The sequence below is a fragment of the Engystomops pustulosus genome, chromosome 2 (genome assembly GCF_040894005.1).
Source record: "Engystomops pustulosus chromosome 2, aEngPut4.maternal, whole genome shotgun sequence".
NCBI lineage: Eukaryota > Metazoa > Chordata > Amphibia > Anura > Leptodactylidae > Engystomops > Engystomops pustulosus.
The window spans coordinates 72,506,477-72,530,682 of NC_092412.1; the positions used below are offsets into that span (position 1 = coordinate 72,506,477).

Genomic DNA, 24,206 nt, shown 5'->3' on the forward strand with positions numbered 1-24,206 from the left:
GGAGAAAAGGCTCCAGGGAGAGAGGGCAAAGGGTAAAGGAGACAGTGGGCAGCCCTGTCTGGTACCATTTCTTATCTGACAGCCATCTGAGAGAGTGCCATTCACTTGGACAGATGTTGGACATGCTATTAGTGAGGGGAGGCTGCTGGACATGTTATTAAAGAGTAGCAGCTGCATTTCCCACCCTAGGCTTGTTAAGATTTCCCATTTTTTTTGTGTGGTAAAATAAGGTACCTCCGTTTACACTTTTTCCTCACAGTGAAAGGCCCAAAGACAACTGGGCATCATAGGTATGTGGGGGCTATAGAAAAGGGGTCATTATAATGTCCCCTTTTCTGTAGCCTTCTTATTATGAAGACATTAAAAGAGGGCTACAGAAAAAAGGGCAGCTGCAGAAAAGGGGCATTTTAGTCCTTGGGCTGCAGGGTTGGGGTTAGATATGGACTATTTTTGGGGCACACAATTTTATTTTCCTGTTAAACCATTATAAGAGAGTTAACCGGCCCGGTCCCTGGTAAAAAAAAGTTTTTGGGTGCAGCCGGTCCCCGGATACAAAAAGTTTGGGGAACACTGGTCTACACTATTGATGCAGCTTAATACTGAACATGTGTGTTAAATACAAAGTATACAATGAAGTGCGACACAACTGACAATATACATATAGACTTTCTATGTATTACTTCCTGCTATTGTAGCAGCTACAAAAATATGAAGGAGGAGGAGCTCCGGTTTTCTCACCAACTCCACTTTCTTCTTTGTCAAGCACCTCCTTCATATTAAGTCACCCCCTTCTGCCTGTGAAGCGGAGGGAGCGAGTGGAGTTGGGGAGAGCTTGACTTCAAGGTTCAGCTACTTGTCTGTATGCAGAGGGGTTAAAAAGTTGATCAGAGGGGATAAAAGTTGATTTTTAAGATGATGCAGTAAGGCTGTACCTGAAGAGGCTGATGGATTGGAAGCTTAAAAGCTGTATAAAGTAGCATACGTATTGCTGATGACAGGTTTCCTTTAACCTATAAGGCTCTACATCCCCAAACAGCTGACAGGTTTCCTTTAATCTTTATATTTTTGAAGCTAATCACGTATAGAAATTATAGAGAATTTTTTCTAATCTTAATTATAGGAAGATGATAGGTCCTCATTACAATTATGGAGAAGGCTTTGTCTGAAAATAGTCATGTTACCTCTAACCTGGGGCGTAACTAGGAGAGGGTCCTATAGAAGACTTCTGAATGGGGCCGCCTTTCCTGCTTAACAATATGTATACAACATACAATTCATGTACACATCACATATACACACATGCATGCAGTGCCATATACAGACGTGCAGCATATATACACACATACAGTATATACACTCCATATACATCATAAATACATCACATATGTTATATACATATTATGTTGTACAGTGTGCAACATAATATATATATAATGGTGCACATCCTACATCCTCTTTAGTGTCACGTCTGATGATGGGGCCCCCTGCCACTGCTGGCCCCATAGCAGCTGTGATGGCTGCAACTACTGTAGTTGCACCCCTGCCTCTAACTGTCCTTGAATGATCACCCTGCCAGGACTGTATGATATTCAATAAGATTAAGGTCCTGGCAGGTCGATTGCTCATGGACAGATAGAGATTACATAATCCTCCATGAGCAGCCATTTTATGGTCTGGAATTAGTGGCTGATGAGGTAAAAGACAGGAGGCTTACATATCAAGAAAGCAGAGAAGGACTTTTAAATGCATATGTACTTGTAAATTACCTAATATCCTGCCCTGACACTTACAGCTCATAATGTGAGGGTAATGTACATATGAGATTATCAGGAAAAAGCCATTTTTATTCCTATGGTTAATGTGAAATCTCTGCACAAAATGCAGCAGTTTCTCTAAATTTTAATAAACAAATCTCACTATCTTTTTCCTTGCTGACCTAATGAAAGACGTGTATCTCCTAGGAGAGTTTGTGGCTGTCACACTTGTACTGTATGTAGATGCTGCAGTGTTTGTGTTTTTGTTGGGATCCCCTGCATCTTGGATGTTTCTGGCCCCTTGACTTGGCCCTTGTTAACATTCCTCATACTCAGCATTATGAGGTCAGCATGGTTTTCTTTTCCCCAGAACATAGTCTTGTCCTCTTGCCAAGCCAGTCATCTGTTTTCAACTTTGTGTCCTCAGTGTTACTATTGTTACAAACATATGGCAGTGCTCCAGTCCCTCCCTCCAGCCTGCGTGTGCGGTACCTGCTCCGGCCCCGTCTAATTATAATAATAAGTTATACATGCCTACTACAGATAATAAGTGACCCCAAACCTCCCCATCCCTTAACTCATTGTCGTTTAGTTGGATTATTTTCTTTTTTTTTTTTGGGTTGTTGTGAAATACTTTATGCTCATTTACACAGCGCAGCTGGGTCATATAACATAATGGCGCTGCATCATTGTATAATGTTTTAAGAACATCCCTATATTCTGCCTGTTAGCTTGTTACTATAATTTATGTGTTTAGGGTCCAGATTTTATAGTATCTTATCATTGGATGACTATGATTTCTTCAATGGGATACCATAGCATTGTACAGGGTTCTCAGGCTTCAGAAAGCATGAAATATTTCTTCAAAAAAATTGTGTGTTATTCAATTTTGGCTCAATTCACCTGAAAAGTGACACACTGCAAATACCCGACACAATCCTTGGAAAGGTGTGACAAGTTTAGAAGAAAAGAGGTGTGAGAGGAATAGAAGATTTGCCTATTCACTATTCTAACCCAGCGATTTATATTTTACGAGGCTCTACAGTATTTTCCATTGTATAGAACAATAATAAACAGATAGTATAACTACAGAAATATCATATTGTATGTGCATCATAATTAACTGTTTGTAGGAGACCCAATTTTATTTTAGGGGAGGACAAAAAGCACTGAAGTGTCAGAACTGGATATGTTACAGTATATTATAAACAGTACTGATGTCCATTGGATATTATTTTTTATATAGCACCATTACTTCCATGGTGCTGTACATTCAATAAGGGGTTCACTTGCATTACATCAAGAAGAGGACAAATTGATTTACAAAAGATAGAAAACTACATTGAACTGGAAGGTGGAAGGAGGACCCTGCCCGTGAGAGCTCACCATCTATATGGGAGGGTCTAGATCAGTTGTGGTGAACCTATGGCACGGGTGCCACAGGTGGCACTCAGAGCCCTCTCAGTGGGCACCAAGCACAGAATATACCAGACATTACTCAAGGCTTCCTACTGTGGTCCAGTATAGCCCAGGACGCGCCACGCTCAGCGCTATTTTATACTGGCACCTCCTTGGCTGCCAGGACGGCAGGAGGAGCGCAAAGGTGTGGACAGAGATGGATCATCGTTGGAGCTCCTGCTCTGGGTCCCCTGATTCTTCCTTTTCAGGGGATATTGGAGGGAAGCTACAATCCAAATGTCTCCTGCTTTGTATTGTATTGGCGTCCTCAGGACACCAATACGATTGAAACTTGTGATACAGCAGAGATCAATAGGTTACGGCTTAAATTTTCATGTTGGCACTTTGCAACATAAAAGTGGGTTTTGGTTGTAGCTTGGGCCCTCTGTATATAAAAGTTTCCCCATCACTGGTCTAGATGGAGACACGAGGTGAAGGAACAGAGCAGGGAGGTTACATGTGTAGGCTTGGAAGAACACATTTTGGTGGAGTTCAAGAGTATGGGTGATGCACGGGAGAAGTCGTGGTTGTGAAAATGATAGTGGGTAGAAGGAGAATGAAGCAGAAGGTCTTGTTAGGATCATAGGTATGAATGTGTGGCAGTGATTTTTGCCTGTTGTAACAGTGACTACCAAGTTTTCTGGTTTAACCTCATTTTCCCATTTTATTGGTTTGGTTAGGTTACTTTTAGGCTGAAATCACTGATGTATGCAAGCATGGCTACAGCTGGGTGGGCATACGTCCGGCGCCATGGAGAGGAGGGGGGGTTACCCCTCCCCTCTCCATAAAGATCCATAGCGCACAGCTCTTTTTCCCGTGTATGGAGCGATACTGTGCCGCACGTATGGATTGCTGTCTATGGGGGGCGTATGTATGGCTGCAAGCTTGCAGCCATACAGATGTCCCCCTAAGGTTGTGTGAATGCAGCCTTACTGTGTGATAAATATAGATGAAAGGGAACCAGTCATCAGATTTTACCCGATTTAAACTACCTACCCCTTTAGGTAGAGTATGAAATTGTAGAATGCCCCCTTTTATGTCAAATCTCACCTGTTTACCTAAAAAGAAAAAAAAAAACCTTCTGCAAAGTCATGTGAATAAACAGAGTCAAGTTTAGAGGCTGCCGGGGGTAGTGTCATTTCAGCAGTTAGTCAGATTTGTAAATAGGAGCTGCAGATTTATATCCCACTGTTTTATAAATACTTATGTGATCTGAGAGATCAGATTTAATATGGTAGCATGTTTCTAGGTGCTATTTCACTGAACATAGAGGCGTCTCGCACTCCCCCCACAGAATGGCAAAATGACTCTGCTCATTTTCACATGATTTCAGATGACATTTTTTTAAAGGTAGAAATAGTGTTAATTTAATAGATTCAAATCTGGTGACGGTGTCCCTTGCCATATGTGATTAGTTGTTCTGGTATAGTCATCTGTGAGCCCTCACCCCATAATGGAACTTTTGTCATTGAATGAACCTGTTTGTTTTTGAGTCATGATCTTAGGCCGGTGCCACGTGATGATAATTCAGGCTGTTAAAATGTGCTGGCTGGATTTCTGGCACTGTGCTTGAGGACTGGACATGATTTATAGTCAAATATGATGTACCCTGCTGTACTCATTGCAGTGGCTGCACAGTAGGAATAGGGACTCCTTGTATCATTTTTAACTATGATGCAAGGAATCCCCTCCGGGGCACTCTGCTCAGTTTATGGAAATCTGCGAGTGTACCGTCTGGTAAATGCTGTTTACAGAGGCTCAGGCAAGATGGCGGCACTCGTAGTCATGGACAGATTGGTTACTTCATACAGTTTGATATTTGGTCAAAATGATTGATTTTATTGATGGACTATCTCTTATTACCTATGCTCTTAACATGAAAACTGTGAACCTAATGTTCTCCTTTACCCTACATACAGCTCGATGACCCTTCAATCTTCCCGGCTGTCATCGTTGAACACATTCCTAATGCAGATTTACTGCACAGTTACTCGGGGTTAACATGTGTGGATGATCCCAATGACATGATCAATGAGAACTCGCTGGATGTAGCGGAGGAGCAGATCATAGAGGACGATGACCTCACTCTTACAGGTATGATGGGTTTTTCCAAATAATGAAATGGTAGCCAGTCACATCTGCTATAATATGTTCTGTCCTGGAAACCGTGAGCGGTACCACTACGTGTAGGACTGACATGTCTGTATTTCTAGTCTAAAGGGTTCCTTTTCTTAAAGGAAAGAAAATCAAGTATGATAAACCATGTACACCACTCATAGAACCAGGCACAGTGACTATGGTAATCATCTTCTATTTGTTATCCATGGCCTCCTTCCTTGTAAAATAAACTTTTAAAATAATGCCAATGCTCCCTGCTGTATCTTTACAGGCTGTTACACTGTGCAGGAGCATTCCCCTTTTAAATGTGTGAGGCATTGGGAGGGGAAAGTGCCAAGGGAGTGGAGTGGAGGGGAGAGTGAGCCTGTGAAACTACAGCACGGGGGGACTCTGGTAACAACCCCAGACACCTTCAGGCTCGCTTAGTATAATTTAAAATGAAGAGGCCATGGATAAAAAAATATAAGAAATGTACAGTCATGGTGTCTGGATCTATGATAAAGTGCCCCTGGTATGATCATGCTTGATTTTGATGGTATATTTCCTTCCACAAGTCATTTTGTATCCATTTTCTTCTGTACTCCTAAGGAGATTCTCTTAAAAATGATTATTCATTGCACAATGTTTCAACTAGTTAGTGGACAAGATGTAGATATAGGGCGGCACTGGCTGTAATGGTGGCCCAATTATTGATCTATGACTCACAGGTTATGTAACTCTCTCCTGTGTTAGTGTGTTATTAGCTTAACTCTTGCTATTAAAGGAAACCTACCACTGCTCGCATGATTTAATCATGCGAGCAGACCACCCTGTAGGCTACTTAATGCTCTCAGCACCTATCGCCGGCCGGCTGTGCATGCACGATAAGTGCCGAGAGCTTGGTGACGTCACGGCTCTCGGCACCTGAAGGAGGACGGTTAATATGAAGGAGGCGGGAATAATTAAACATCGGAAGCCATCGCCAGCACAAAGGTGATGTAGGGGTAGCACCGGAGGGCTCATTTACATATGTAAGGTAATCGTTTTTTTTTTAGCAAAACTAAAGTTCGCCGAGCCTAACTACACTATGTGCCAGCATCAGCATTAAATAGCCTACAGGGTGGTCTGCTCGCATGATTTCATCATGCGAGCAGTGGTAAGTTTCCTTTAAGATTGATGCAGAGGATCAGAATCATTTGAGGTCTGGTTATAGATTAAACATCCTTCTAGGACTTTAGCAGTGCATCTACAGGTTAAAAAGTCATGTAATGGAGAAAACTTTATGCTATATAGGGTAACCAGACTGATAAAATCATGTGTTTTCACTCTTGAGATGGATTCTAGTAAAATAACCTTATGACAAGACTTTGGCCTTCCAGGCTGTCATCTTGCAGCATCTGCTGAACGAGAAATTCTCATGGGTAGGAGCCATTAGTTTTGCTGCCTGGGTAACATAATGTCACTCTTACATCATGACACTAATACAGATGACTGTCTTCTGAATGGACTCAGAAGGGGAAGATTTTCTTCAATTAAAGGGATCTTCTCATTTTTGCTCTTGATGACCTAACCTCAAGATAGGCTGTTAGTATCAGATAGATAGGGGGCCAACACCCAGGTCAGCTACTCTAGGCAGTCTTCAGTGATGGAAGCTATTAGGGGTATGGAATTGATAAGATTTCGTTTAGGGTTACTGCACCCCAGCTCATTCACATGAATACTAGCAGAACCACCGTGCTCCAGCATCGCCACTAGACAGTGGAAGAAGCCTTTGCTTCCGGTGCAAGAGGAACCTGGCATAGATATTGCTGCAGGGTCTATATGTCCGACCCCCATCAATCTCTTATTGATGACCTAATGTAAAGGTCGGATCATAAAAAAGGGCTATTGGCTGAGAAAACTTACAGTGCTATCCAGCAAGTCTTTTCTGGTTCTTCATGTGTGGGCCAGAATGAAACTGTAGTAAGAGTATATTTTGCTGCCCCCCTTGGTGGTGCTTTATTGCTTAGGTCCCAGCAAAGATCAACACAATGTCAATGGAAATGTCCATAGCTATTCACTCTATTAAAGATGGTTTCTGCAAATTTCAGGAAACCTCTGGTTGGCTCCTGTGTCCAGCATTACCGCCGTCATCTGTCTGCAGCCACAATTTGTGGTCTCTGTGGGTGCAGTGACATCACTCTAACCAGGAGCGTCACCAAAGTTCGATACTTATAACCCCACCATGGCGTTAGGGCTACTGGCATTACTTTAAACTAGGTACCATGAGGAAGAGGATGGTTGGGTGTGGATGAAGTGCAATGAATTTTTATAGAAAAAGCATTGTTTGTAACTAGGACATCCATACATGTACTGCAGATTGTAGCTGGAAGGTAACAAGTCGATGTCACCCATAAAGCTTGTAGCATTAATAGCTCATAATTTCACACCTCTAAACGCCACATCACTAGTGCTAAGAAAAATGGAACATGTAACCAAAGCAAGCGGCCAAATTGGATCTCTAGACCCTATGGAAAGTGAAGACTGGAGTCTTATCTGATTTGAGCAAGTGTGGTTTTTTTGTTTGTTTTTTAATTCTACTAGTTTTTTTGTTTGTACACATTTTTTATATTAAGAGTGTATAACAGAAGTACAACAATCAATTTGTTGTGTTTTCTGCTCATTTTATTTTTGTTAATACATTTTATGACACAAAGATCCAGTTCCCACTGGTAAACACTGCACAACATTCTACATGATCTGCCACAATGCCCTGCGAGGCAATGATGTGGCAATGGCGCCATCTGCTGCTTCATTTTGGTAATGCATACACTTATTTTGAAGTCTTTAGGAAATGCGATATGTGATGTTTACCAGTTCTGGTGGATGGTTTATAAAAGGACTTTAAAACATCTAGTGACCTAAAACCTTCTCTTTTAGTTGAGGCTTCCTGTCAAAATGGTGACGAAACCATGGAAACAATTGAAGCGGCTGAAGCACTTCTAAATATGGACTCTCCTGATGCATTACTGGATGAGAAGAAATTAGGTGAGTATAATATAAAATGTTTTATTAGGCAGGATTTCCAATCGGTCACACTCCGTTTCATCACTGCAGCCCCCCCCCATTTATGAGAACTGGAGTTGCTTGTTTCCCTTTATGAATGGAGATGCCGTCACGCATGTCATTTTTGCTGAATATAACTCTTTTGGACTGTAAGATAGCGGCAAGAGTATTCAGCTATCCCATACCCTCAGCGTTCCCATGGAGTTGTATAGCATAGCAGCGACATGTGAAGCCCCTGCTCCATTTATACGGTGGACCCCCAGTGTTAAGACACTTATTCTCTCATGTCCTGTGTCCATGGACACGGCTCCTTTAAGTAGTCAGTATTATTTTGTATTTCTCTTGTGACTATAACCTTGTTGCACACAGTAGAATCTTATGATTTCTGTGCCATTTCTAATTTGTATGGCTTATTATTCTTTGGGTACTTCATTTCCTTTCTTAAACATTAAAAAATAAATCAGTAGAGATTTTTCTATTGGCACATCTGAATGCTGGGATCTATATTATTTACTAGAATGGGGGACCGCAATAGTCCCCAATTTCCCAACATGAATGGAGTGATTGTGTGAATGCCTGTCTAATGCTCCATTCACTTCTATGGTACTTCCTGGCTAGTTTAAAAATGCAAAGAGTGGTGTTCAAGCATGTGGTCCCAAATGGTATTTTCAGATGATGATTATCCCCTATGCACAGGATATGTGCAGCCAGACAATAAAGGGTAAATGACGACACTCCTGTTAACTGAATTATAAACGATGATTTTATTCACCTTTTCAGCTAATATATTTGGAACATCTGAAGATGAGTTGATTGTTACTCCAATTACACACGTGTCCGTCACTGTAGATGGAATTCCGGAGGTGATGGAGATCCATCAAAACATGTATCAAGAGCCTGTAGATTCCCCTCCAGATGAGCAGCCCAAAAGAAAAAAAGGTATGGAGGGGTACTTGTGTGAGGTCACCTCCCTCTTATATACTCTCCGTTACTAATATCAGCTTATTTTTCTTTAGGGAGAAAGCCAAAAACTACCCGCTCGGAGTCCCCCACCACTACTCCAAATATATCTGTGAAAAAGAAGAGCAAAGATGGGAAAGGTACCTGTTTCACAAAGTTGTTACCTGATTCACCCACATTCACAGATGTTTGATTTGAAGTGTGCATGTTAGATAAGGAAAGCAAAAGATAATCAAAAAATGGTCAGTGCTCCAAAATTCAGTTAAAATAAAAAATACCATATATACTTGAGTGTAAGCGACCCGAGTATAAACCGGTAATGTCATGCCCCGTGCTGCAACCTCCCCCGGTAATGTCATGCCCCATGCTGCGGCCTCCCCCAGTAATGTCATGACCCATGCTGCGGCCTCCCCCAGTAATGTAATGCCCCGTGCTGCGGCCTCCCCCAGTAATGTAATGCCCCGTGCTGCGGCCTCCCCCAGTAATGTCATGCCCCGTGCTGCGGCCTCCCCCAGTAATGTCATGCACCGTGCTGCGGCCTCCCCTAGGAATGTAATGCCCTGTGCTGCAGCCTCCCCTAGGAATGTCATGCCCCGTGCTGCGGCCTCCCCTAGGAATGTAATGCCCCGTGCTGCAGCCTCCCCTAGGAATGTAATGCCCCGTGCTGCAGCCTCCCCTAGGAATGTAATGCCCCATGCTGCAGCTTCCCCCAGTAATGTAATGCCCCATGCTGCAGCTTCCCCCAGTAATGTAATGCCCCATGCTGCAGCTTCCCCCAGTAATGTAATGCCCCATGCTGCAGCTTCCCCCAGTAATGAAGCCCACCTATAATGAAATGCCCGGCAGCCCCTTATTGTATAAAAAGATAAACTTACATACTTTATTTCCAGTTCTGCACGATGATCTGCGTGACTCCTCTTCCTTCTCCTGTTCACGTGGAACAGAGCGGGTAGAGACGCTCCCATGCACTCTACCAGCGGCGCTTGCTATGATGTCAGTAGCGGTCACTGCTGCTGATGTCATAGTATGGGCCTCTGACACACACTGACATTGCGCCTCCTCTTTGATGACTTGGTTTGCACCACAATGTAGGTGCATTTGCAAAATTATTGGCAAACACCCACTGTCTTGCAAAGCTGAACCCCTTTCTATTGGGCAGAATCCGATATGTTGAACAAGTCATAAATTTGTCTAAAGGTGCTGATGTGGTTTATGGAATTTTAGTTTTCTTTTTGGTGCAAATTAATACAAGGACGTTTAGATAATAAAGTCTTGAATCGCAAATCTGCAGATTTATTTATTTGCTATTTAGGACTTTTTTTTTGTATAGAGTAAAAGGCATGTATTTTTTTGAATCATTGAAATATAATGTTCAATTTACATTGCTTCATTTACTTTCTAGGTAATACAATTTACCTTTGGGAATTCTTGTTGGCTTTGCTTCAAGACAAAGCTACATGTCCAAAGTACATAAAGTGGACACAGAGAGAGAAGGGCATCTTCAAGCTGGTGGATTCCAAAGCTGTTTCCAAGCTTTGGGGGAAGCACAAAAACAAACCGGACATGAACTATGAAACCATGGGCAGGGCACTCAGGTAGGCAGATACATGCTGGAGAATTGTGTTGGTTCTGTTTCTTCTCAGAAGATGGTTCCTGATTCAATTCCCTTAATGCTCATGTTGTTAACTAGTTCTCTATTTTGTTTGCTGCTCCTATCAATTTGTAGTAGATTTTTGACTTGCCAATAATATTGCCCTACACAATGCCAGTATTGTGTATTAGATGAGGCACAGATGAAAAAAGCGTGATGTTTGGTCATCCGACCTTTGTCACGTAAGATCTGATATAATGTATGCAGGTACCTTGATAGTTGAAGGCCCTTAAATTTTGTGTCTATGTACCTAAAGGAAAAAGTAAAATTACACTTTGCTGTGTGCCATGCTCTTCGATGGATACTGTTGGAGTGAGAATCCAACATGAGCCCCTCCGGTTTCTGAATGTGCGGTATGCTTTACAAATATTGGAACTCCCTTTATCAGCATCTTCGGCAAAAAGGCCACCCCCATAGTTACGTACAGAGATGGGACTCGGAGCATCATCGTGATATATGAAGCATGGAATCCCATCTTCTCTTTGGAACGGCAGGGCTGTGCTATGATACTTATTCACTGACCTGAGTGCATTTCCGTGGGATAAACAAAGAGTTTGGATTTTGTCATTGGTTAATGGTGTTTTTCTGTTTGCTTCTTGCAGGTACTATTACCAAAGAGGTATTTTAGCAAAAGTGGAAGGCCAACGCCTCGTCTATCAGTTTAAAGAAATGCCAAAGGATCTGATATACATTGATGAGGAGGACTCGGGCTCTGCAGAATACTCAGGAAATTTGCATTCGCCAGTTTCTACGTCTAACCGAAATCAAACCCGGGCATCTAAAGTAGCTCCATACGCTGGGCCGCGAGGTAGCTCCACCACTGTTGTAAAGTCCCCCAAGTCTTCGAAAGTGAAAGAACTAGAGGAACCTCTCCAGCCATTGTTACCATCAGATATGCTGAGGGCAGTGTCCCCTCATCCAACTCAGCTCTTTCGGACAGTCCATTTAATGTCTGGACAGGCCGTTCCTGAACAAGGATTAACCATTCAGAATGATACGTTGTCTTCTGTACAGACTATCAGGTGAGTCTTGTACTATAAGCAATATGGAGTTATGTAGTATGTCATTTCACCCCATTTTATCCCACTGTGTGTATGGAAAACTGTTTGTGACCTTGGGAATACTGTGATTAGTTTTATCTTGTACAGATTTTGAGTTAGAATGTTTTCTTCTAATTTGGCCATTTGCTGTTATTACGGAACAGAGCAGTGTGTAAGTTCAGGTAATATATTCTAAAAGGTGTACTGAAAAAGAAGCTTACAGATTTGGGAAAAGCCTTGGAAAAAGTCAAAATTCCTGGGGCAAGCCTCCACGCCAAGTGCTTTAGTTATAGCCAGAACTGTGCGGTGTAGGGGTGAACATTGAGAGCTGGCGCACAATGTCCTAGCTCCTCAGATATCCTCACCCCGTTGTCTGTAAATTTGGATCATCCTGCTGATGAGCTATACTGAATTGCCATTGCAATAGTCTCCATAGAATTCTCCATCCTAAACAATCTGTTTTGAAAGGGAGAAGATGATGCCACTGTATTTGTCTTTCTAGGTATCCTAGAATATACAAGTAAAAAACATGCCTGACTGTCTGATCTAGTCATGTGAACCTACCTCTACATATTATCAAGGTATTAATTCTTCATTACTTTCTACTTATATTTTTCCTGCTTTGTCTTGTAGAAGTATCCAGTCTCCAGGCCAGGTCCCAGTGGTGGTGTCACCTGGAAGTCAGCAGCTGCATACTGTAACACTCCAAACTGTGCCCCTCACCACCGTCATAACCAGCACAGACCCCAGTGCTCCAGCGGGATCACAGAAATTCATACTTCAAGCCATTCCTTCCACACAGCCCATGACCGTACTTAAGGATAACATGGTGCTACACCCCCAGAGTGCAGGCTCACCTCCACCATCCATTGTCCTGAGCTCTAGCCAGGTCCAGCAGGTTCTGAATGGCAGCGTTCAGGGCCTTTGTAATGGAACAGTCAGTGTGCCTTCATCTCCAGCCTTCAGTGCAAGCACTCCAGTGATGACCTTCTCCACAAGCACTTCACCCCTGCTAAACCAGACTCCAGGCACAGTCATCACATCCGTTATCAAATCCCCCGAGTCCAAACAAACACTTGCATCCCTCGCCAATGACCAAAATTCCCCGGAAGACACAGAAGAGACTGGGGAGCAGATGGATCAGAAATATCAGCCTCCATGTGTTCTGGTAGTAGCAAGTCCGAATGGATTTCCAGCTCACTTGGAAATTAAAAAGGAGAACGACCCCTGGGAATTTGACTCAAATTGATTGAACCGAGAACTTCTATATATTTAAGATTTTTCCAAATGTGATGGGCTATTCATCAATATTCTATATATATTTTTTCAAAGTACATCTATATTTTTCATAAATCCTGTTCCCTAGCAGTAAAAATTGTTCAGTTGGTTTTGATTTTAAGCTTTTCGTTTGTTATTTTTCCACATAGTGGAATCTTAATCAGGAAAGTCGATATTCTTCATAATGAATTCCACTTAGGCGTATCGCTTATTCCAGGACTCCTGTCTGGAAGGAATGTGCCTTGTTCTGTGAGGACACAGTGTAACTGTGTGTGATACAAAGATTTTCTTTTAACTCTGTCTTTGACAATCTTTCGTCTATCTGTAAATCTATCTCATTTGTCTGTAAATAAGAGAAGCCAATATCGCTTTATCTTCTAGCCGCCTGATCTATGACTACTCAAGAGCCAGATAGAAACTGTCCAAGGAAGCAGATGGAACGTCACTGAGGTTTTGCACTGTTGTAGACATTTCCTTCCTATGTTTTACTCTTATAGCGTCTTTAGCAATAACTACTGTGCCTTTGTTTAATCCAGCTATACCTTACACAAAAATATTGCAGGTATCATGAAAGAAATGTAAGTGTATAGCGGAGCTTTTTATACGTGTAAATAATGTACATTGACTTCAAACTCTGGAAACAAATGCTAAATATCAAATGAATACAAAAAAAATAAATAATTTCTGTGCGTTCAGATAAATTCCGACACAGCAAATAAATTTTATAGACTCAAGAGATCCATATATGTTTAGAGTTCAAATGTTATACTATATTGATAGAGATGAAATTTGTATTTAAAGAAAAAAAGTTAAACTGTTGAAAAACTTTTCAAGCTGTTTTTGTATTTTTAATTGGTTTATTAAAAAAATAAATCTATGTTCACAGAAAAGTATCCGGTACTTACAAACAATGCATTTATTAATTTACCATCAGTTAAAAAAAAAAAAAAAATTGGAACAGCGCCCCCTCATGGTGACATGTTGAATTGTGTTCAGACATTTTGTTCATAAAGGTAGGTTTAGTTGTGTGAGTGAGGTGTTCCCATCTCCTTGCTGGGGCTAAGACACATTTGGCAGTGCTCTTAAAGGGGTTGCCCACTTTCAGCAAATATTTGATATGATTTGTGTAAGGAAAAGTTATACAATTTTCCAATACCTTATATACTCGAGTATAAGCCTAGTTTTTCAACACAAAATTTGTGCTCATAAACCCCAATTCGGCTTATACTCGAGTCAACTAAAAAATAAAGTCAAAAATCACCTTTCTGACATCACCTGTAGGTCCTCTTCTGTCTGAGACAGAAGAGGACCTATGGGGGACGTCGGAAAGATGAGTACAGTGTTATTATTTTTTCCTACTACAGGGGCTGGGCAGGCTGTATGCTACAGGGGCTGGCAGACTATATACTGGGAGGCTGTAACCTATGCATTTCCCACCCTCGGCTTATACTCGAGTCAATAGGTTTTCTCAGTTTTTTGTGTTGAAATTAGGGGTTTCGGCTTATACTCGGGTCGGCTTATACTCGAGTATATACGGTATACTTTCTGTATCAATTCCTCACAATTTTCTAGATCTCTGCTTGCTTTCCTGTTATAAAAGCTTCTATTTTTACTTGCAATGGATAGAAATCTGATGTGATGGACACGCAGGTGCAAGAGCCTTTATTATCACACTTCTCCTATTACTCCCAGTGATAATAACCGTCCGTGCACATGCGTGTCTATCACATCACTATGGACAGATTTGTAACCACTGGAAGTAACATAGAAGCTTCCTATAACAAGACAGCAAGCAGAGATCCAAAAAAATGTGAGGAATTGATACAGATAGGAAAAGTTGTACAATTTTCCAATATACTAACAAAAATCATATCAAATATTTGCGTAAAGTGGACAACCCCTTTAACTATAGGAGAGTCAGATTATAAAGTCATCTGCACAAGTAGTGTATTGGCTACAGAATTGACCCCAGCGCTAATTCTGCAGGCATCAAGAAACAGTCAAAATAGCATACTCTACACTACGCTGCTAGTGTATTAGGGTGGATTCAGACGGCGTGTTCTTGTCTGGACCAGATCCTGGGTGCGCACAGGGCCTGGAGGCGTGGGGGGTGAGCACTCTTCACCCCTCCTCCCTCTATAGCAAGACAAGCGGCTGCTCATCTGTCACGATGCAGTGACACATTGGGGCTTATTTACTAAGGGTCCACGGGACGCATTTTCGTCGGGTTTCCTGGCTTTTTCTGTATTGTGGCGCATTTAACTGGGGTTTTTGGCGCACGCAAACAGATTTTAGCGCAATTGTGCCGACTTTCATGCGATATGAATCGGGGGGGCGGATCATCGGACAACCCGACTGATTCGGACAGAGTGCAGGATTTAACATTCAAAATTATGTGGCAAGCCATGCACTTACATGCATCGGGAAGAAGATGGTGAACTCCCGCGGACCTGAGTGGGGAAGCGTCACATGCACGAAATTGAATGCACGATCTTAGTTAATCGTGGCAACTCCGAATCCTCGTCGGACAATGCACCTCGGGGATCGCGATGGGACGGGTAAGTAAATATGCCCCATGGTGTGCTCACCGCAATGTAACTGGGAGGCTCAGTGGTCTATAGGGGTCATGATCAATGTCCACAAATCATGTGACCAGGTCACTGCTGGTTTTACCACTTGGAAATGCAGTTTTGCAAAATCACAGGTCATACGTTGTAGGCGTCTTAAGGCCACGTCCATGAGCAAATTATAAGTTTTTCACTACAATTTTTGACACAAATTCTCAGTTAAACCCATAATGGCCCACATCTATCAAAAACGGTGCAAACTGTACTAGGTGGAGTTTTTATGTGGAGTGAGCCAGATTCATGAGTTCTTCTTCATTAATCTGGCGCTCCCTGCACTACTTTGGCAGAATGCTGGTAGATCCTCCTGGTCACCATCAGTGGGTTTCTCTGGGAACCGTAGGAGTATGTGAAGAAAACACAGAGACAAGACGCGCTGACCTCGTATAGTATGTACTAGACCAGTGATGGCGAACCTTTTAGAGACCGAGTGCCCAAACTACAACAATGACCCGCTTTATCGCAAAGTGCCAACACAGAAATTTAATTTGTGATTTATACTCCCTGTTCTGTCACAGTTTTCATTGATACCAGCTCCCTGAGGACACCAATAAAGCAGAAAATAGTCCCAGGTACAGCTGTCACTTTAAAATAGATCCGTGCACAGCAAGTCCTGGGCTGTCTGGGACTGCAGGAAGATACCTGGAGTCATCTCTGGTGATGGCCTGAGTGCCCACAGAAAGGGCTCTGAGTGCCACCTCTGGCACCAGTGCCATAGGTTAGCCATCACTGTACTAGACTGTAATTTCAAATAAAAACCTGCTCACCTTGTGACATGAGTGGGTGCACATGTATAGATATGAATATAATGAGCACAGGCAGCCGGCAACCTGCTAGAGCAGTGATGGCGAACCTTTTAGAGCCTGAGTGCCCAAACTTTAACCAAAAGTCACTTATTTATTGTAAAGTGCCAGCGCAGCAATTTAAGTAGTATGGTTCAAAATGGTTTATTGAGATGATTAAAAATCTATAAAAAAAAGTACAACTCATAAAAATATATGCAAGGCATGGGTGATGAAGGCTCACGTACTGAGCCGAAACGCCTTGAATATATTTTTGAGTTGTACTTTTTTATTGATTTTTAATCATCTCAATAAACCATTTTGAACCGTATTCAACGTTTCATCTAAGCGCCTGGATTCCTCCACCTCCATGCTGGGCTTTTTCGCCAACCTCACACGGTATGACTGCACAGGGACAGACCCTTTCAGTGCAGAATTTTTTGGCGAGTTGGGTATAGTGCACACTTTATAAATACATGTACAAGTAGTTCCGCCTGTGCCTAAGCACCACAGAAATCCCACCTTAACAAGGGCGGTCCTCAGATTGACCCTGTCGGCCTAATAAACCCTACATCTATTACAGGGTATACATATGAATAAGAATCCTTACATGTTTCATGCACTAGTATGGTGCAATCATCAGGGGCTGATATTTTGCCCTCTCCAAAACGTAACTTCACACACTGAGATTGTTACAGAGCAGTGGGTCACTGGAACTAAATACCCCTGAACATTGCTTTGTGTCAAATTCAACAACTACATGTGTTTAACCCCTTTTAGTAGTATTAAAGGGGTTTTCCCTTAAGTCTCCATGACGGCCCCACCTGAAGGATAACCCCTTGACCTCTGTGGGGACAGGAAGCAGAGAAGTTGAAAGGCCCCACCCCGGCATCCGCACTCCAGTGTCTTCCTGTCCCTACACAGGGCAGGGAGCAGAGATGGAACTCTCCTTACGTGCTTCCTCCAGTTGGGGCAGTGAGGGGAGTACTGATGATGCAGGCACGGGTCCGACCCTTACCCTGCCAGTCCCAGGCCTCGCCTCGACGTGTCACGCGTCCTCCCTGGTTCCAGTGGGGACTGTTGTGCCGACTCTACTCCCGACTCCGCGTAGATCCAGGGTACCCAGAAGTCGGAAAACACATGGTGGCTTCGATCACGTGCTCCGGCGCCTGGATTGGATGTCTTCTGGTCGCACCGGAAGTGACGTAACGAGGCTCGGCTGCACCAAAAGGTTGGTCGCAGGTAGTCACTCTGACTAGATCGCCTACCGCTACGCCGATAAGGTACTGTGCACTATACTCATGTGTCAATGTACTTAATACTGCACTATATTGTTCTGCTGTATGTGAATAAGCCCCTCTTAACTATAAATTATAGGTGCCTATGGAAGTATCTATCTTGCGAGATCCTTGCCATGGAGTCTTCTGTATCAGAACCCCTATCTACGGCCCTTGAGTGTCTTATAGATTTAAAGGGGTAGGGGCTCTATTTCAAATATGTTTTATATCCCCTATAAAACTAAGCTATCGCTTCTCTCTTGGTAGAAGCCGAAAGAGAAAGTAAGGAGCAAAGATCCCTCTAAAGAAGGGAAGAGATCAGCCTATCGTAAATGTAACATGTGCAATACAAGGCTTAACTCTAACTATAAAAAAACAGTATGCAAGGACTGTTTGGATAACCTTCTAAGAGAAGAGAGAGAAGAGAGTTCCTTCATTAAAGGGGAAGTCCAGACTTCTGTAGCCACTTCCATAGCCTTCCCGGTCCCCCACCCAAAAGGGCCCTAATATGCGCCTCAGAATCAGACCCTGGCTCCGAGGACAATTCTTCATTTAAGGACTCTTTAGATATGGAGCCATCCGCTTCAAAGATGGAATCCAGATACCTGTTTTCCTCTGAGGATTTAGACCAATTGCTTAAGGCTATTCGTGATACCCTAAACATTGAGGAAGTGGAGGAAGCTAGATCCGTTTGCTTAAAAAGGTCTGGGAGTCTACTATGCTTAACCTAAAAGCTAACGTAGCCACTACCTCAGTTGCCCATACTATGTATTTCTGGTTATCATAGCTGGGAAATCATATTAGGGAAGGGCACCCCTAGAGAGCTCCTGTTAGAGACTCTTCCAACATTAAAGTCTGCTACTGCCTTTATTGCCGATGCATCTGGTGAATCCGTCAGGTTTTCGGCAAAAGAGATTGCTTTGTCTATTGCGACCAGAAGAGCTCTATGGCTAAGACAATGGAGTGGTGATTTCAGGTTGAAATCCAAGCTATGCAGCATTCCATTTGAAGGGGAATTCGTGTTTGGTGCCGAGCTTTATTCAATTTTGGAGAAAGCAGCTGATAAAAAGAAAGGGTTCCCTGAGGTTAAAAAGCCACCCAGAAAGCAGCCCTTTCAGGACTTTAGAGATCGAAAAAATTCATACAGAGGCAAAGGCAGACAAGGGCGCTGGAGCTATCCGAAAGGGGGTAGTGGTAGAGGCTTCCTCCTTAGCTCCAGTAATTTGACCTCCTTTGGGAAGCAAAGACACCAGAGTGAGAGGAAGGTTACTGGGGTTCCTTGCACAATGGACCCAGATCACATCCAACCCTTGGATTCTAGACATAATAAAGCAAGGTTACAAGCTAGAATTAACATCTCTTCCTCCCCACAAGTTTATCCTTACCAAGTTGGCGTCTCAAAAGTCGACTGCTTTAATTTTTCAAGAAGACCAGAAACTTATTCAGATGGATGTAATTACACCAGTACCAAAAGAAAGGTGGAAAAACGGACACTTCTCGCCCTTATTTCTCATTCAAAAGCCAAATGGATCCCACAGGATGATTTGCAACCTCAGAGGCTTGAACCAGCATCTCTTGTACAGGAAGTTCAAGATGGAGTCAGTAAAATCTGCAGTAACATTGATCCATCCAGGAGCCTACATGTGCACAATAGACTTAAAGGATGCGTATTACCACGTCCCTATTTACCTTCCTTCTCAAAAGTTTCTGAGGTGCGCAATAGTCTCCCCACAAGGAGAAAATCTATGCTTCCAATACAAGTCTCTACCTGTCGGGATTGTATCAGCTCCGAGAGTGTTTTCCAAAATAATCATAGAGGTCGGAGCTTTCTTGAGAACGCATCGAGTCCTGGTCATTCCATATCTGGACGACTTACTCATAATAGCGGAAAATCGAGAACAGCTTATTCTACACAGGAACTTTACAATCCAAACTCTACAATATCTAGGTTGGATCATAAACTGGGAGAAGTCTGCTATGCATCTAAGTACTCAGATCATTTTCCTGGGAACCCTCCTGGACTCTGTGAACCAGAAATCTTATCTTCCCAGGGAGAAGTCTGTCAGGTCAGTGATTTTCTTCATCGCCAGAGATGCTCCATAAGAGACGCTATGAAGCTTCTGGGACAGTTAACATTTTGCATCCAGTGTGTCCAGTGGGCACAGAACCATACGCGAGTCCTGCATTGCTGGATACTGCAATCATGGGACAAAGATCCCCTACATCTGGACAATTACATCAACATTACTCCTGCGGTCAAGCAATGCCTAGAATGGTGGACCATTCTTGCACATTTACAGATAGGAGTACCATGGCATCCCTGGCCCCTGTCTATAGTACAAACAGATGCGAGTCAAAAGGGCTGGGTGCGAACATAGCAGGGTCCTTCTTCCAGGGAAAGTGGCCTCCTCCTATCCAAAGGATGTCTTCCAACTATCGAGAACTGAGAGCAGTCCTAGAAACCTTGAAGACAGCCAGTCATCTGTTGGTAGGTCAACATGCGAAGGTTTTATAGGACGATTCCACGACGATAGCCTACCTGCAACATCAGGGGGGTACCAGATCTCCAGACCTTATAGACCTCTCGAGAGAAATATTCTCTTGGGCGGAAGTAAACATCAAGTCCCTATTCATCTGAGAGGAAGGGACAACAAGGTTGCAGACTTTCTGAGCAAGAAAAAACTAGACCACAACTAATGGTGTCTGAACCAACAAGTATTCCGTCATCTAACCCAGATGTGGGGCATGCCTGTAGTGGATCTGTTTACCACCAGGTTTCGAGGTCGGATGCATTCAGCCACAAGTGGGATGCTCCTCTGGCATATGCTTTTCCTCCTCTGCCTATAATAGTAAGAGTCTTACGGAAGATTCAAAGAGACAGGTCCAAGGTCATCTTGATCGTATCATTGTGGCCCAAAAAGAGCTGGTTTCCACTCCTGAAAACCAGTTACCTCAGCTATATACTTTGGAAGAAGTTTCTTTCTGTGGTCCAGCAGTCCCCAACCAGTCTTCTCCTAATATCTTACAGATTTTACATTTCCTGCAAGCCGGGTTCGACATGGGCCTTAAAACAAGTACCCTCAAAGTCCAGATTGCAGCACTAAGTGTGTTCTTTGACTCATCCCTGGCTGACCATAGATGGATAAAAAGGTTTGTAAGAGCTACTGTCCGAATTAGGCCCTCAGTGAAACCTTCAGTGGCTCCCTGGGACTTATCCTTAGTGCTAAATTTTCTTACTGGGCCTCAGTTTGAACCGATTGAATCAGTAAGCCATAGGAATCTAACTTTGAAAACAACCTTCCTAATTGCAATTACTACCGTGAGAAGGATTGGGGAGATTCAAGCACTGTCTATAAATGAGCCTTATTGTTTAATTTCGGAAGATAGGATCATTCTAACGCTTGACCCAAACTTTGTTCCTAAGGTTTGCACAGCTTTCCACCGCAATCAGGAAGTGGTCCTACCTTCATTCTGCCAGAACCGAAGATCCGCTAAGGAGATTGCCTAGCATTCCCTGGATGTAAGGAGAACAGTACTTGGGTACATAGAAGTCTCTTAGGTCTGGTGTAAAGACTCTTCAATACCATTCTTCTCCAATACCAAGGGAAGAACAAAGGGAAAAAAGCCTCAAAAGCGTCCTTATCCAGATGGATTAAGACAGTCATCAGAGAAGCTTATGAGTCTCTAAATAAGGCTGCGCCGGAAACCGTAAAAGCTCATTCCACGAGAGCGATGGCAACAAATATGTAAAGCAGCTACCTGGTCTTCTTCACTTACCTTTGCTAGACATTACAGACTGGACATTCTGAATAACATGGACCTTTCCTTTGGGAGAAAGATACTGCAGGCCGTAGTCCCTCCCTAAAAAATAATTCATCTGGTACTGTATATCTACAGGTGGGGTCGTCATGGGGACGTAAGGGAAAAAGTGAATTAGTCATACCGGTAATTCCATTTCCTTTTTTCCATGACGGCCCATATATTTTCCCCCCCCTAGGTTATGTGATTTCTGATTGATTTAAAATCTTGCTTTGATTTAATTGTTTGTGAATAATAACAGGCAATAAATCGGGTTGCATCCAAGTCGGTGTAGTTATTTGGTAGACACTGGAGTGCGGATGCCGGGGTGGGACCCTTTATCTTCTCTGCTTCCTGTACCCACAGAGGTCAAGGGATCATCCTCCAGGTGGGGCCGTCATGTTGGACTAAAGGAAATGGAATTACCGGTAACAAGTCAGTGGATACTTGCTGATCGGTGGGGGTTTCGGTGATGACCCATAGGCACTCCCCAAGATGAATGGAGCAGATGGCTGCGCATGTCCATTTTCTAAAGCGGCTACTGGGGCGTGGAGTAGCCGGACATGCCGCTACACGTCGCGGCTACTCCACACTCCAGTAGCCTCTTTTCTCCTCCTTCCCTGACATCTTCGACGTGCAGCTCCTCGTAGCTGCTTGTCCGAGAAGCCGGAGTTCTGCACATGCGCAGTAGCTCCGGCTTTGGAGCAGTGGCCGAGCAGCCACGGGCCGGCCGTTATGCGCATGCGGAGAATGCCGGCTTCTCGGACGAGGGCGTGTAGCTACAAGGAGCTGCGTGCCGAAGGTGTCAGGGTGGGAGGAGAAAAGATTCTACTGGGATGTGGAGTAGCTGCAACGTGTAGCCTCATGTCCGGGTACTCCACGCCCCAGATGCCGCTTTAGAAAATTTAAATGTTAAGGTATTAAAGATTTTAAAAAGATAGCGGGGACGTGAGGATTCGCTCTAAAAAGGGTTATCCTCATGTCCCATACATCCACCTACCACCCGTTCTACCTTTATAGGTAGAATCGGGGTGGTAGGTTCCCTTTAAAGAACAACTGTAAAGTATAAAAATATTTGCTTTAAGCCAAAATAAGCAATTCATTTACTCTCATTAGCTATCTGCAGCCATTTACCTGCTAGCAGGGGTTTTACCTTGTTCTCCTGGCCGCTTGCCCTGCCTTTGTTTGTTTTGGCTGCCATGGGATTCTGGAGCTGAGTGGCTGATTGGTCATACAATTACAAGCAGGAAGTCTCTACATACTGCCCCAGGAATAGTATGTAGCAGGGTAAACATAGAAAGAGATGACGGCACTCACCGGTTCCAAAAGCATGAAAAGCGTCCTTTATTGGTGGGGAAGCATGCAGGGGGGGTAAACAGACAGGTTCCGGCAACGGGGCCGTTTCACGCACGGTGGCGCTTTCTCAAGCCATGCTTTTGGAACCGGTGAGTGCCGTCATCTCTTTCTATGTTTATGTATGGATATCTTCTTATATACATTGATTGAGCACCACTGGAAAGTCCTGCCATGATCACCCCTGACCCTGGAGAGTCGGGCCACGCGTTGGGCTGTCGGCGGTATCGTTGGGGCTGTGCCCGCCAGAGACTTTTCTCCATTTAATATAGTATGTAGCAGGGAATGCAGCAGAATTGTGTAAAAGTGTGAACGCACTAATAAGGACAGAGCTCAGGCTCTAATCATAAGTTCCTACACACAGCACAGTGTACATACAGTGAACCCTCTTTGCAGAAGACAAAGATATAATAATAATCTTTTTTTTTTATACAGAGCCATCTGAGAGAAACACAGCAAATCCTGCATACAAAATTGTATAGTTTTCATCTCGTCCATGTGCAACTGACCTTACTTTTATTTTTTATGACTCCCTCCAGTTCAGCCCCTGTCCCGTTTTTTTTTTTATTCCACCACAATAAATCATTCATTTCATGTCTTCTTTCTACCCACGCTCGCACTCCTATACTACTACCTGATGCTTGTGCAGTGGGGGGATTCCTGCTACAGGATGCAATGTAGGTGTCAGTGACATTAATAGTCTATGCAGGAAGTAATGACGCTCATCACACCCACATTATCTGCAACGCAGACCAGGGATATAGTAACAATATTTAATTATATATCTCAATCATATTTCACAGCACTTTATAAATCACGGGGACATGTACAAATAAAATAAGACAATGCAGAGTAAAAACACATATGGAAACAATAGGAGTGAGGAATAGGCAGGGCCGGCGCTATGGGTAGGCAAAGGTGGCAATTGCCCAGGGCCCCCAGGGAGAAAGGGGAGAATCTCTTCTTTCAAATGAATCTTGAATTTTGTTTCTAGGTGCTATGGATCCAGAGATATTCAGGTTTAAAGTGAGAATATCAGGTGCCATTTTTATATATAAATATCTCCGTTTTCCTACATTTTAGAAACAC

The 24,206-nt window shown here is 43.2% G+C and overlaps 1 protein-coding gene across 5 annotated transcripts in view; it reads left to right on the forward strand.

Moving 5' to 3' along the window:
- ELF1 (E74 like ETS transcription factor 1) overlaps positions 1–14,160 on the forward strand; it is a 72,327-nt gene extending 58,167 nt beyond the window's left edge. For all 5 annotated transcript variants that reach the window (XM_072135286.1, XM_072135290.1, XM_072135287.1 and 2 more), the window contains 7 exons: positions 5,132–5,306; positions 8,229–8,336; positions 9,135–9,293; positions 9,371–9,454; positions 10,717–10,909; positions 11,568–11,987; positions 12,639–14,160. In XM_072135286.1, the coding sequence (XP_071991387.1) occupies positions 5,132–5,306; positions 8,229–8,336; positions 9,135–9,293; positions 9,371–9,454; positions 10,717–10,909; positions 11,568–11,987; positions 12,639–13,254 (1,755 nt within the window). In that variant the 3' untranslated portion in view covers positions 13,255–14,160. The remainder of the gene's footprint in view (positions 1–5,131; positions 5,307–8,228; positions 8,337–9,134; positions 9,294–9,370; positions 9,455–10,716; positions 10,910–11,567; positions 11,988–12,638) is intronic.
- The last annotated feature ends 10,046 nt before the right edge of the window (positions 14,161–24,206 follow it).